The following is a 15,733-nucleotide window of genomic DNA, read 5'->3' as shown; positions in this document are numbered from 1 at the left end:
ATACCATAAATTCTTTTACATAACAGAAGACTAAGATAAACCATATTAATAGGCCTGTACCAGTCTTTCCCAAATGGGAAAGAATAATTAGGGTGCAGTTCTGTTTTTTGGTTTGGGACGGTCTTAATAGAGCATTTACACCTTTGCTTCTTGGACCTAAGAAAAATGTAAAAAGTGAAAAATGAATTGGTATCTACATGTCAACTTTTATAGACAAGAAGCATCATCATTCATAAAAAAATATTTAAGCATATTTCCTAGAACTCGCTCAATGTACCTTAAAATCACGCTGGCGAATTATTTGTTAACTTAATTCATTTCAGACTTTCAGATCATTTGACGTCTGAAATCCTCTCCCTCTAAACTTACTGAAGAAAACTGGGTTATGCCATGAGGTACCCAGAAGGGCATCAGAACTTGCATTCATGGTGAATTATGAGTGTTGAACCACACCGGCGACGCCTCACCTCTGGATTCAATTTCCCTGATGCACATGTCCACCACCATTGGCCGCTTGGTGACACGGGCTTTCACGAGAGTGGTAAGGTCACAACTGTATACCTTCTTGACATGTTTCAAGTCTGGCTTACAGTCGTTTGGGACCATCTTGGAACACTGCTTATGAACATTCAAACCACAGTCTAAATGAAGAATATAGAAAGGAAAAATTCATCAATGTTTTCAGACTTTTGAGCATTCTGGAGTGTTTAGTTTAGCAAAAGACACTCCCACCATCCAGCTTGAGTTAGGCTTTGAAGGGGGCTAGCTCCCAACAGTTTCTGAAGAGTGGAAAAACACTCTTCCCATCTTTTCTCTTGGAAAATTTTGGTTTTAAGTCAGAAGACGAGAATTCTAGCTCGTGCTTCATCATTTATTTGCTGTGTGATCCCAGGAGAGAACCAATTCAGACAAAGTGAAATTAGTAAGTGTTTAGATATCTACAAAATGCAGGCGACTAAAAGTTATCCGTTTCTTTAAACTTACACAAAATTATATTTGATGTGGGATACAGAATTCCATTTTAATGTATTTGGTATGAAGAGAAATCAGACCTCCAAAAGTAAGAGCATCCCAGGGCCCTCTTAAAATTGTGCTACTCATATTCGTATCTGTTCATAACCCTGTAAATAATAAATTTAGTGGCTAGAAATAGCCACAGTTATTGTCTTAATATTAGCACCAGTTCACTGATGCCAAGCACTATTCCAAGTGCTTTACATTGTTTCCATCAAGCTCACAAAACTCTACGAAACAGGGATCGTCATTCTTCTCATTGTATAAACCTGATGAAACCAAGCACAGAGGTGTTATGCAATTTACCTACGGCCGTGCATTTGGCATGCAGCGGAGCTGAGATTTAAGCCTACGAAGGATTCAGGGTCCACGGGTTTAGCACCCATACCACGTTGCCTCTATTGAAGTTTGTCCTCTGCTTTGTAATTTTACTGGGTTATTGCGTCGAAGATGCCAGAACTCAAACATCTTCTAGTGAATATTTTGAGACCTTTGATTGTCAACAAGAAGAGCGCAGTGGAATTTGAGAAGGGACAGAGGAATACAAATATCTTGCCAAATTAGAACGAAGAGGGGTAAATCACAGCTGAGTAATTAACTAAAAGAGATGCCATCTTTAAGTTTTTAAAAACATAACTCATTGGTGGTTTTCATAAGAACTTGATGCTGACCTCTTATAAATCTGATGCAATTATATCCAGGTCTTTATCCAACTGGTCTATATCCAATTTGAAAATCTTACAGTGACGTGACTGCTGCCTGCGGTCACCGGGCGAGCTTAGTTTTGCTTGCTCTCTTGACAGAGAGGGGAGCACCGCATTTACCTCGCAAAACTGTTAATGGGCCAATGCATTCAAGATGCTCTGCACGGTATAAACCATGAGACAAACGTTGGTGACTATCATCATCATAATGACTTGGTAAAGCCGCAACCTTGTTAGGTAATGGCAGGAACAATAAAAAGAGAGGTAAGGAACGTTAGCTGAAAAGTCATGCCCGGAATCGTTCTTTCGTTAACTATGCAGACACTGCCAAAGTGCAATGAGAACTCGAGGCCAGTGGTGACGCTGAGTCACTAAGGGAGTGCATCTCCACCTCCTATGTGCAACATCAGGCTAGGTGTAGAAGGAAACTAAGTTTCTGCACAACTGTGTGTAAGGGGGCAGAACTAGAGACGGCATGGCCAGTGCCAACAGGTGCGTGAACATGATCATCACTAGAGAATAACAGCTGCTTCTCTGAATACAGAAAGGCTTCCAGAGCAAAGAGTTTGATCTGTATTATCTGAGGAAATGACCGAACAACATTCTCTAATAGTTAGACAATGTCCAAATGACTGCACGACCCCAAACCCCAATTCCTCTTTATATCTGTTAGCCCCAGATAAGATTTCTGACTCAATCATAAGGCAAATCAATGGCAAAATGGCCACTGAAAAGACCTTCTTTCCCCTGAACGCTGTAATGTTTTATATAACCTCTAAAACTTAGAATTAGATCTATGATCTACTAGCTATGTGATTTCAAGTGAGTTACCTTTCCTGTGTGTCAGTTATGTAAAACAGGAATAATATTTATTATTAGCTCTATTATCCATTATTAGGTTCACGTAAGGCTCTCATGTTAGTATATGTACTTTCTGACACGGAGTAGATTAGAAGTGTTTACCAGGACTGTGTTGTCGTTGTCATTATTTAGAAGAATGGAAGTTTTTGAGAGGCCCTTTCTACATAGCGCCCCAGGGCTTGCTACACGGTATTGTTACGATCAGCTTAAGGTCAGAAGCAAAGTTGAATTCTGGGCCGGTTCTGTTTGTCACATGTGAATGCCAGGTCCTGAAAAGGACCTGGGTGACTGGAGTTATAGCTGCTTCCTCATCTATACTGTTCGGATACATTTCATTACATAAAAATGTCTCCAAAGAAGTACTGAATTTTTCTCTGCTTTTACCAAATTTGAGGAGTTTTCAGCCACTAATTTTTCCAGTATTTTTTCAGTCTCTCTTTACCCTCTTCTGGGACTTCAACAACACAAATGTTAAATCTTTTGCTATTTGGCTACAGGTCTCTGGGGTTCAGTTCACTTTTTAAAGTCTATTTTCTTTCTCTTGTTTGCGTTGCATAATTTCTATTGATCTGTCTTCAGGCTCACCAATTCCTTCCTCTATCTGGTATTGAGCCCATCTGGTGAGTTTACTGATAATAAAGTTTTCAGTTCTAAAATTTCCATTTACAGTAGTTACTTTTTTATCTTTATTTTCTATTTCCTATTTATCACTTGTTTCAAGAGTGTTTATAATTGCTTATTGGAGCATTATTATGATAGCTAATTTCCTTGTCTAATAATTCCAACATCTATGTCATCTCAATATTGGTACATCTGCTGTCTTTTCTCATCCGAGTTGCGATTTGCCTGGTTCTTGGTATTAAGTGTAATTCTGAACTGAATCCTGGATATTTCGAGTCCTCCAGGACTCTGGTTCCTTCCATTTTAGCTGATAGTTAACCTCTTTAGATTTAGAATGCATGTCCTGGCTCATTTTTGTAGGCCAGGGTTCAAATATCAAACTAGTTCACAAAGCCTCTGTGATGCGACTGCAATGCTATTCTGCCTACCCTACTTGTACGTCACCCTAATGGCAGGACTTTACCCCACATTCTGGGGAGGGAGAGGGCAACCTCCTAGTTACTGCGGGGTGGAGACGGAAGCCAGGGTGTGCCCAGAAACCTGGTTGAGAAGGAATGCCATAGGCATGGGAGACAAGAGCTCTGATCATGGTCTCAGCTGCCTCATTACTGTAGGTCAGGATGAAGACAGGGCTCTACCCACAGGCTTTGGCTGACGGGGTGCTGCTCTTACTACAGGGTGGGGAGGAAAGTCCAGGTCCTACTCACAGGCTGAGCCAGGAGGGGTACCTTCTCTTCCTGCAAGGTGGTGCTGAAACATAGGGCTCCACTCACAGACTGCCAGTACCCCTGTTATTGTGGGGGCGGGGGTGAAAACAGGGTTCTGCCCATAGGCAACGGCTGCAGCAGCAGCACTGTGGCTTTTTCATGACGTTCACCTCGAGAAGGGCAGGAATGGCTAAAAGATGTCTGCCTTGGCTGGCCTACCCTTTTCCCAGGGCTTTGGCTAGGAAAAGCAGGCTTTACTTGGGATTATTTTGTGTCTGTGCTTGTTGGCATTTATGGGTTGTGAGCTTCTCTAGATACATGGGAGGTTAAAGAAAAACAAAGACCACCAGGAAACTTGCTGCTGGGTTCCTTGAGTTGGCCTGCCTGCTTTTCTCCACTTCCAGAGTCTTCTGATAGTTGAAGTGTATGTATTGTGTACAGGGTCTTTTGTAATTATTGCGAGGAATAAAACAAAACATATTTGTTCATCTTGTCCAGAAGCAAGTTCCGGAAGAACTCCTACATAGTATTTTAAATGTATAAAAGTCAGCAAAGCTTCATAATTTAATATTCATGTCAATGTGCCTCGTACTCTAAGTGTACAAAGAAGTGACAGATCCAGTTGGAAAGGGCTGTTGGTAACAACCTATCCCAGTGTCTTTACTGGACAGACAAAGGCAACAAAGGTCCAAGAGGCTAAATGACTTGTTCAGATTACTCAGCCAGAAAGTGGTAGAACTGAGATGCAACCTTGGCTTCCCGATTCCCAGCCCGCGCTGCTCCCACTGACTGATGGGTGCCACTTTTCACCAGCAGTATATCATGCATTCTGAGAGACGGTTTCAGCACTGAAGATGAATTTGCTATTTTCAATCTCTTATTCAATAATGTTTATTTTATCCATTATTTGTCGTATATACTTTTTAAAAGACGTTGTATTTTACTGTTATATATGTATATATATGTACATATATGGCAAGGACTTTTTAAATATCAGTGTACTTTTATTTAAGTTTTTATTTAAATTCTAGTTACTTAACATACAAGGTGACATAGTTTCAGGTATACTGTATAGGGATTCAGAGCCTGGAGCCTGCTTCAGATTCTGTGTCTCCCTCTCTCTCTACCCCATCCCCATTCATGCTCTCTCTCTGTCTTAAAAATAAATAAAACATTAAAAAAATTTTTTTTGAAAGCAGAGATAAAACCTACCCACTATACTTTGTTTTTGTCATATTCTCTTCCTATGTATACACTCTACATGGAAAACCATTAGAAAGCAAAACAGTAAAATTCTGATGCAGCTATACAATATCAAAACAGGAATGGAACTAGTGGTCCGATATTAACACCAACTTTTTTCCTTTGAATATCTGGAGCTATCTACCACTTTTAAACATCAGGTTCCTAAGATGATTTGTGACTCATTGGAAAGTGCATCAAGTGATGATTGAGCTCAGATTTAGGAATTCAGGAAGAGGGAAATGTTTTGTAAATTGATATTCTTTCTTCCATTTGAATAAGATTAAACTATGGGACAACATATTCTGCCCAATTTTAGAAATAAATTTCAAAGGCCACATTTTTGGCAGGATTGGTTATGAAGTCCGTCAGATGACCGAAGGACAGGGCAAAGTCATGCAAATAAAGCCTTTTTATACCCTTAAGTCGTGGTGCAATATACCAGCTCTGAGCTTGCTCTGAAAATCCCTGCTGCAGGCACTGGCAGTATGTCAGTATTTCAGTTTGCCATTAAGACTTTATTTGGTTATCATACTTATTTATTAAAGTCATATAACTCCTATATAGTTCCATTTCTCCCAAGGAGGCTCTACACTATAAACAACAACAACAAAAGTCCATAAAAGATCGTTTCATTTGTCGCATCTCTTGGTTGAGTAGGTAATTTTTATGTTACAATTAAACCACATTTCCCCCTCCCAGTCCTTCCAGTTAATAAGCATACACTAAACCATATGAAGGAAAAAAAGATTCAAATCACATTTTATTCCGTCCTTTATAAATGCTCTATAAATTACTTAGACTACTAACTTTAAGCTACTCTCAGATTTCAGATTTCCTGGGGCTTGATTTCTCCAAAAGATATAACATGATTTATATCTAGAAGGCACAAAAATCTATCTTTTGAAATAAATAGCTGATATTATTTATATTGATAGGATTAAGGGGAAATGTTAATGTGTGTTTTGAAAGGAAAGATAACTTCTCATTCTTCGAGTGTTTGTATATTATTTATTTTAAAAATCTTTTTTTAAGTAATTTCTACACCCAACATGGGGCTCAAACTCACGACCCCAAGATCAGGAGTCATATGTTCTACTGACTGAGTGTTCATATTTTTAATAATTGCAAATAAAAGTTTTATTCTAAACCCTATCTCTTAGATGTCCCCCCTCCCTGACTCCCCATCTAGGAAAAGTGGGAATAGTCTAATATGTATCAGAAGTCATTATTTTTAAAAATTTTTTTATAATTAATTTTTAATTTACATCCAAGTTAGCATATAGTGCAACAGTGATTTCAGGAGTAGATTCCTTAATGCCCCTTACCCATTTAGCCCATCCCCCTTCCCATAGCCCCATCAGCAACCTGTTCTCTATATTTAAGAGTCTCTTATGTTTTGTCCCCCTCCCTGTTTCTATATTATTTTTGCTTCCCTTCCCTTATGTTCATCTGTTTTGTATCTTAAATTTTTCATTTGAGTGAAGTCATATGATATTTGTCTTTCTCTGACTAACAGAAGTCATTATTTTCATAAGCAAAATTAAGGAATACTTTGCTCTTTGGGATATTGTGAAAATATCGCTACGTGAAACTTCTAGGCAAGTCTAATCAATTTCTCACTAGCTTGTAAGGACAGAACTTTTTAGGTGCAGCCAATCATAGGAGTAATTAAAATAAATTACTTCTACTGCTCTTCTTCAACCTAAAAGCTAAGGGCTTATATACTTTAAGCAACGGATACACTTTATTACTAGGAAAGAGCAATTGCCGTTCTCTGTTGGGGGTGACAGCAATGGCTATGACACACTGGAAAAACAGAGTCTCTTGAATAAAGAACCAATACTAAGTTGATGTGTGATTTACAACGATTATTATCTGGCTTAATTCTTAGAATATTCTGGCAAGGCTAAAGTGAAAACAATTCAGGAATGCTGGTGGAATAATCGTGATCTTTTTGGTGGGAGGGGTGTTTGGCAATCTGTGATTATATAACAATAGATTATTTTAACCTTTAAAGCTTACATTTCATAAAGAAAGGAAAAATGGCTTAGGGAAACTATTGTCTGAATGACAGTCCTTTGAACTTTGCTTTTAAATTTTTTTTTCAACGTTATTTATTTATTTATTTTTGGGACAGAGAGAGACAGAGCATGAACGGGGGAGGGGCAGAGAGAGAGGGAGACACAGAATCGGAAACAGGCTCCAGGCTCCGAGCCATCAGCCCAGAGCCCGATGCGGGGCTCGAACTCACGGACCGCGAGATCGTGACCTGGCTGAAGTCGGACGCTTAACCGACTGCGCCACCCAGGCGCCCCTGAACTTTGCTTTTAAAAACTAGTGTGTTCATAAATATTTTAGTGAAAGGAGCACCACTCCCAAGCTGCAGTTCCATACTCCCCTGCAACATTACTCTCTATAAAGAATGTTGGAGGGAGGGAGACATTGCAGATGAAGAGGACATATAATGCCTCTTAATCTCGGTGCCAGCTTTTAGAAAGACCATGTCTGCCCTGACTGGCCCTTGCTTGTCCTCTTTGGCTGCAGCGTGCTTAGCAGTGAAGCCCAGAGCTTTCAGTTCTGAAGGGCCAACTTGCCCGTTATTAGCCGGATACAGTCCGATTGCTACACTAACTTTGCCAGCCTGGTGACTGGAACACCACCCAACGCTTTGCATGATGTTTCAAAAAAGCGTTGAGGGGGCGGTGCGGGATACAAAACTGATGCTTTTGGCAAACGCTCCCTTAAAAATTCCTGACAGGCTCTTCTGACTTGGTGGATTTTGTAAAAAGAAACCAGGACAAAATGAGCTCTTGCAAGAATCAAAAGCAGATAAGTAAATCTCTTTTCGGATGGGCAGTTCGCCTGCCCTTTTTCTTTGGGAGTCCTATCTTAAATGTTTAGTGGCTGGCGTTTTTGTGTCCAATTGCTGCTGTAACAAATTAACTCAGTGGCTTACAACACTAGGAGTTTACGTTATAGTTCTGGGGGTCAGAAGTCCAAAATCAGTTTCACTAGGCTGATACCAAGGTGTTAGCACGTCTGTACTCCTTCTGGAGGCTCCAGAGGAGAATGTTTTCTTTCCTTGCCTTTTCCAGCTTCTAGAGACTGTCTGCATTCCTTGGCTTGTGGCTGCCACCTTCTATCTACGAAGCGAGTGGCATAGCATCTTCTCTCTTTTCTGACCACTGCTCTGTCCCTTTTTCTGACTCTGCCTCCCTCTTATAAGGACCTTTATGACTGTGACTAAACTAGGTCCACCCCAACGATCCAGGGTTATCTCCCCATCTCGAAACCCTTAACTTTAATCACAGTCCCTTTTGCCATTAAAAAATGACATAGTCACAGGTTCCAGGAATCAGGAAGGACTTCTTTATTTAACCTATTAGAGTTCATTCTCTCTCTCTTTAAATTCTTAATTCTTTGTATTCTGTTTTAAAGTGGATGGCTCAAAGGTCAGGATGAGCCACTTTGGATCTAAGAATTGTCACAGAAAACAGAACTAATTCAAATGCTAACCTCCACATTAAAAAAAAAAATGAGTTGTTCTTATTAAACGTTCATATGGCTCAAATCACACAGAATATAATGCTTTTAAGGACAAGACATAACATAAAAATGAAAAATCTCCTCAAGGCTTTTCTTTCAATTCCTGCCCTTTATGTACAACAAGATGTGGAGGCTACTAATGCGGGTAGGTAGGGGAGGGGACAAATGATTTTCTCTTTCCTTTTCCTTCGTATTATTACTGTCATAAAAGTTCCAAAACATTTCTTTCAGACATGATTTAGGACTGTAGCGTATCATCAAAGATTATCTCCATATGTGTACCGATTTTCTGCTTATATAGCAAACTCAGAATTCTTATGTAGATGGGCTTCACTATTTCAGAACATAAATGATACACATCACTTCTCTAAGTAAAAGAAAAGCTTTTAAGTCAGGGACAGTCACAAAGTGTTTTATGAAACTGCTGCAAAGTCTCGGCTGGTCCATCTGGGTCATAAAGGCAAAACGTGCTATTACTGAGACCAACATTCCTTGAGCCGGGGATTTATGCTCTGGAAACTCCTCCATTTACCTTTGAAAAACTCACAGTGTAGATGGTCTTAACGACACTACTTTGTCAACACCTTAGGTGCTCCCCTCCAGTTCAGAGACTTAGCCACAGCCTTCCTAATGATGGTTTTTCATCCTGACTCCATAACCACCAATTGGAAGGATGACAGGGTTGTCCTCATTCATTCTCTGGGCAGAGACTTGCAAACGGGGTTGTCATCCCTCTAGGATAATGGGAGTCAGACTGGATCTGAGCTGAGACTCTCCTTGATGGACACCTGTGCACAGTTCAGAGTCAACACATGGGGAATTCTTATACCCCTGCGTGGCAGGGAGGTCCTTGGACGGATCTGGCTAGTGATGTATGCCTGAAACCTGATCGTGCCTTAGTAATGCCGACAGAACAGTAACTGACAGGAGAAGGGCTTGGAACATTAATGTGCAATGCATATTGTACCTTGCTATTAAAAAATGCAATTTAGAAGAAAAATCAGACCCTAGAAATTTGTGCACATAATGGGGGCAACAAAAATATTCCACGAAACATCACGCCGCAGGGGACTTCTGGGGAAGATGTCAGAGTAGGAGGATCCTAGTATACTTATTGTGATGAGCATTAAGTAATGTACAGAATTGCTGAATCACTGTATTGCACACCTGAAATTAATATAACACGTGTATGTTAATTATCCCGGAATTACAATTTTTAAAAATCATGCCACAAAAGAAATGTGGGTTTTTACAGTGATAAACTTGACAGAATTACTACAGTTACCATTTTGAAATACATTACTCTCAGTATACATTTTTAAGTGTTAAGCTTCATGCTAAAAGACATGTTAAGAATGTAGTTTTTAGTTTTACAATTTAAATGGCAGAAATGTCTTTTAAATGTTTAAGTCTATGTCAGAATTTAAAGTAGTCTGAATAAATGGCCAATTCTTGGTATAGTTCTATACAAATGAATTTCACATGATGTGAATAACTTACTTTCATAAAGCATTTCAATAAATTCCAGAGTTGGTTCTTCATGTGTCAATCTTCAAAGTTTCTAAATTTATATCTAAAAATACTATGGTCATATTTTATAAAAAGGATTTGGCATATTCACAATTTCAAAATGTCACAAACAAAATATTACTGACTAAGTGGTTTTTCAGAATTTGGAAACCATCTTTGAAGATAAATTCACAGATTTTTAAAGCTTCAATTTGATTTTGCAAAAATGCAGTAAGGACAATCCAGCTTAACAAGTTATCCTTAAAATTCAGTTCCCAAGGCAACAATCATAGGTCCCTGTACACTGCTTAAAAAAAAAATCATTTTATAAATTTAGTTACTGTATCATCAAAGGCAAGAGTTAAATATAACTGCCTTACTTTTATCTCCTTTTATCAGACCTTTTGAACAGGCCAACTTTTTTTTTTTTTAATGGACTAATACCGGATCCCTAGTCTGCTGTCCATTAAGCACAAGAAGGTTAAAGGCAGACAAACTTCCAATTTCCGAAGCGGCTGCCTGAGAATCTAGCCTACCGCATGTGTGTTAAAAGCAAACCAGGATCCAGCCCGCGTAACAGCAAATCTCCTTACAACTTATTCCTTCTAACTTTGTAACTTATGCAATAAAGCAAAAAGGAAAGAGCTCTTACCTGCACATTTCACTCCCTGAGCGATAAGACCCCACATGAAATTGGCACAGTATTCACACCAGTGTGGCCCTCTGAATGTATGGACCTGAAAAAGAGTAGTGTGTGACAAAGCGGCCAGAGGGGAAACACATGGACAAGGAGATTGTTTTCTGTCAAAGCACTCAAATACAAGCCATGGTTAGCACTGGAGAGGCACGTTACGGTTACATTTAGAAAACCCTTGAGTGGAACCTACAGTTAAGATTTCTTTCAGAGCTTGATTTCCTCTTTGTTTAAGAAATGGTGACAAATCAGACCAATATTCTGTGATTTACTTTGGAAAACCATTTCTACTGCGGTTTTCCAAATGGTCCCCTTCAGCTGTAAGCTGCCTCATCTACGTGTTCTACAAATCCTGGCGCTTTCCAAGTGCTAATGCATGAAGGAGGATAAGGAACAACGTAGAGTGTGTTTGGGTCCCATAAGGATTTTGTCAGGTGACCCCCATTCCGTTATCTGTGACCACAGTTAGGGCCACAGATGGTGAAGGTGATACTGAATCATCAAAAAGGGCCAATTTCTGTTCAAAATGATTTGATATTTACTGTGTTAGTTAAGGGAAAAAACGTATTTTAGAAATTGCAGAAGCTACAGTTAATCAGAAACCCTGAGTATAGTAATTAGGCACGTGTCATTCCAGCCGCAAAAATGTTTTGCTGCATTTGATTCCTTTATCCTTAAGAAAGGAATCTCCAAAGAAAGGGTTTAAATGCTAAGATACTTCTAGACTTTATGTATAAGAGAAGCCATTCTAGCTTAACTCAGATGAAAACGTACTGGTAGAAAAGAGAAACAAGGACTCCAAACCCCAGAATAAGAGAAAAACAAATCTGGAATATTATCAATAACACTCAGATTTCCGAGCACATATTGGCTGAAAATGCTCCCAAGAAATAAAAAAGAGGGAGAGGGAACAAGCAAGTCACTGATCTGTATTTCAAAGTACACTGACTTGAGATCATGTCTTACATGTATGAGTTCCTCCTGCAGAAGACAGGAATGTAAGAGGGTGAAAATCACTAAGGGTGATGATTTGGCTCCAACATAAATACCTATTGCAAATAACAAAATTCACCACTAAGATTGTCATTTTTGCTACTGTTCTATTAATGTATCAGATAGGTCTTAGAAACCAGGTAAATGATTTTTAAGATAATATATAGAACATTTCTTCAAATTTAAGATGCTATTGAATACAAGACTTATAATGAACATAAGGCACATATATTCCATTTAGAAAAACCAAGCCAAGTAAATTATGACAAACCATTGATTAGAAGATAAGTCCCAATTCCAGAGATGTTAAAATGGGGAAAAAAAAGCATATATCAGAATCGGAGAGAAAAGGTATATCAGAATTCAATAATACGGGCCAAAATAGCCATAAAGCTGTCATGGAAACTTGGTTTTGGTTCCTTCCAAGTAGGTATGTGCCTGTGAGTCTGGTCACCGCCACATGAGCTTGAGCACAGAACATGTTGATTTTGAAAAGCAGGCCATAATCTCGCCTATGTCTTTTAAGGAAAAGCATCAGGAATGCAGACACGGTTGCTTCTGGATTGCTAATGATGCTCAGTGCCTGTAAACTGAAAGCATTTCCTAGGGTTTCTGAAGCAGAGCCCAAGATCAACATTCAGATAGTCTGTGAGGTCTTTGTGTTCGTCTGTGTTCCTCCGAGTGAATAAAACCGGATAAAGGATGCAATCTTGCTTTGCTTTGAGGGGAAGGAGTGAAACAGCACTGATTTGTATTTAAAAAGTTGCATAATCATGAAATAGCTACAGAATCACGATGCTGGTTTTGGGGAAAGTCTTTGGGATACCAACTGGCTTAAATGTTCCTGGATCTCGGATACTCCAGTATCACTTGACTTGGTGAGGTTAATAAACGTGGACTAGAAGTGTAGAGGAAGTAAGTTCCAGTCCTGTACTGCCAGTTATCTCATGATACAGGATCTCGAAGTTACATTTGGGAGAGCAAAAACAGAGTAGATGGTGGGAAATAACTTAAAATCGGGCTCATGGCAAATAGCACGGAATAATGACAGGTTATGGCACAACCAATTCTCTTCCTCGCCATCACAAAAGCAGCAGTGAAAGTGGCATCTGGAAAATCTTGGGACATTTCTTCACATTATATATTGAAGGATATATATTCTTCACTATATATACTGAAGGAAGGGTTCAAAATGTCTGAGCAGGCTGGCTCTCTAACTAAAGGACCACACTTATATCTCAGAAAGCAATCTTTAGGAAATTATTATTTACACATTTCCTTCTTGGATGGTGTTTTACAAAGGCATCCTGAGCCGCGTGGGGCTGGTGTTGTTTTCTTGTTGTTTAAACCACTTGGAAGGTAGCTTATACAGCTCTCCAGGTTCTAGAAAGAGCATGGAAGCACCAGAAGCTAACTAAACTTCTATTTGTGTAACAGGGTTGAACTGGACTTCCTTTTGAATATTTATATCTAAAATTCGTACATCTTAAATTTTGTTTTATGACCTCTAGGACTCCACGACAAGGGACTGTATCTGTAAAAATTGAAATATTACATCCTTTTTGTCTTTTTCATTCCCCTTAGAGGTCATCAAAATGGTCATTTTTATTCATTCATGAAAATTTTTAAAGTGATGACATATACAAAGATAAAAAGGATACTGGCTCAAGGAATTCACCATAGGTTTCTCCCATTAAATACAGTGTGAAAATGCTCCAGAGAAAGTGCGAGGGAAGCTGGGGGAGGGGCACTGCTCAGGCTTAACGTGTTGGGTGACCTGTGGGGCAGGACTGGGGTGTGCGTGTTGGAGGGATTGCATTAGGAAATGTATTCCGGGGGCACCTGGGTGGCTCAGTTGGTTAAATGTCTGACTTCGGCTCAGGTCATGATCTCATGGTTCATGGGTTCAAGCCCCACGTCGGGCTCTGAGCTGACCGCTTGGAGCCTGCTTCAGATTCCATGTCTTCCTCTCTCTCTGTCCTCCCTCGCTTGTGCTATCTCTCTCAAAAATAGACATTAAAAAAAAAAAAAAAAAAAAAAAAAAAAGGTGTTCCAAGGAAGTCAACGCCACCCGGCTTGAACCAAACAATGGGATGTTTAGAGAATTAAAAGGAAGTTCAGCATGGGCACAGGTGGGGATGACTGCATGGCAGGGTCGAGAGAGGCAGTCAGGGCCTTTTCCATGCCTACAGATTCATACTTTGCCCAGTGAGCCATGCAGGGCCACTGAAGATTTCGAAGATGAGTGACACAGTGAGACGGGCAAGGCTGGCAGAAATCAGGTAGGAGGCTACATGTGGCAGTAGTCCAGGTGACAGATGGTGTGGGCTGGAACTCAGGCAGCGGTAAGAGAAAGGGGTGAAGGACTTACGTGGGAGGCAGAATCAACAGGCCTTGGTAACCAACTGAATCAGAGGCACAGGAGAGGGGAAGAGGGCATTAACAGAGGGAAACAAAAGCAGAACAGGTTTGGAGATGAGGGGGGAGGGCAATGGCAGATTGAAGGCTTCTGGAAAAGAGGAGGCAGCTGACAGAGTAAGGATCCCGAAGGTATCAAATGGACGTAGGATCCAGGGCAGAGGGATTAGCTTTGAATAAGAGGAAAATTATTTTTCCCATCCGCTGAGTTGGGAAAAGGGAAGGAGGGCAGTGGAGGGCTGTGCAGGAGTGAGGGGGCCTGAAGGCCAGAAGGCTAAGGGAGTTCACAGCCTATAGTCTCTGCATTAAAACAGAAGTTTAGTTCCTGAGCAAATGAGGAGTTTGGTGGAAGGGGGGACAGGAACTGGAATTAGCCAGGAGTTCCGAGAAGCAAGTTCCTTTCCCGGATGACACTAAAGTCCCGGAGTAAATGTCAAGCACATTGAAGAAAAAGTGAGAAATATTTTTGCAAGGGTGAATGTGCTCTACAGGTTTTGCTTTTACATGAAGTTTCACATAATCAGTGACATTTAATTTATATCCTAATTTTTTACCAATCCTTAAGAAAAAGATACCTTAAAAAAACTAATTGCACAAGTTATGCAACTTAGAGTGGTATGACGAAGAGCTATTCCATCCAGCACAATGGAAGCGGGCTGTTCCTGCAGACAAGGCCCTAGGGTTCTGACACCTGCAGATGACTGTGTTCAATAGATACGGTTGTGTTATGATTACCTGCCTTAACATGACTGAATCAGAATGTATTCAAAATACGATCATTAAAAGGTCAAAAGTTGCACCTTGGGGATTTTTTCTGCTTAGGAGGACACTAAGAAAGAAGTGGGACAGAATCTGGGAGAAGGGAGGGCTGGACCAGTTCTCAAGGGGTCCAGGGGCTCGGCCCGAAGGCCCACATTATACCAGATGGCAACTTTTGTCTGGAATGCCCTATAATATAGAAGATACCGCTTAGGGAGGGATCAGCAGCTGGTCGGCATTTGGGGAATCAGAATTATTGATGTCTTTACAGCAGAAACCACTAGCAGACGATGATTAAGTGACGTTTTCATAGGATTTTTATTCTAAATGGCTCCAGATTCTTATATTTCCGAATGAGAAATGAGTTTGAGTTTCTTCTCATTCTCCAAGGCTGTTGTGTCAGCTCTTTCTCCTCCTCCTTGCCCCCCTCATCCCTTTTCCTATTTGCTGATTCTTAGCTGCGAATGGGGTAACCTGATGAGAACTTTGCTAGCACTGGATGTAAATCAAGAACATATGTCCTCTATATTCCTTTTGAAGGCCTTTTATTTTTTTAAGCTTATTTCTTTTGAGAGAGAGTGCGAGAGAGAGAAAGAGGGAGACACCCAAGCCCTGACGTGGGGCTCAATCTCACAAACTGTGAGAACATGACCTGAGCTGAA

At 40.1% G+C, this 15,733-nt stretch overlaps 1 protein-coding gene across 2 annotated transcripts in view; it reads right to left on the bottom strand.

Moving 5' to 3' along the window:
* Positions 1 to 15,733, bottom strand: part of CHN1 (chimerin 1) — a 201,471-nt gene that overhangs the window by 12,069 nt on the left and 173,669 nt on the right. For both annotated transcript variants that reach the window (XM_049616020.1, XM_049616019.1), the window contains 2 exons: positions 10,860 to 10,944; positions 468 to 641 (listed from right to left, as the gene is read on the bottom strand). In XM_049616020.1, coding sequence (XP_049471977.1) covers positions 468 to 641; positions 10,860 to 10,944 — 259 coding nt within the window. The remainder of the gene's footprint in view (positions 1 to 467; positions 642 to 10,859; positions 10,945 to 15,733) is intronic.

Source organism: Panthera uncia, assembly GCF_023721935.1.
Source record: "Panthera uncia isolate 11264 chromosome C1 unlocalized genomic scaffold, Puncia_PCG_1.0 HiC_scaffold_3, whole genome shotgun sequence".
NCBI classification, from domain to species: domain Eukaryota; kingdom Metazoa; phylum Chordata; class Mammalia; order Carnivora; family Felidae; genus Panthera; species Panthera uncia.
The sequence above is the reverse complement of the archived record's forward strand: the minus strand, read 5'-3'. Positions and strand labels throughout refer to the sequence as shown.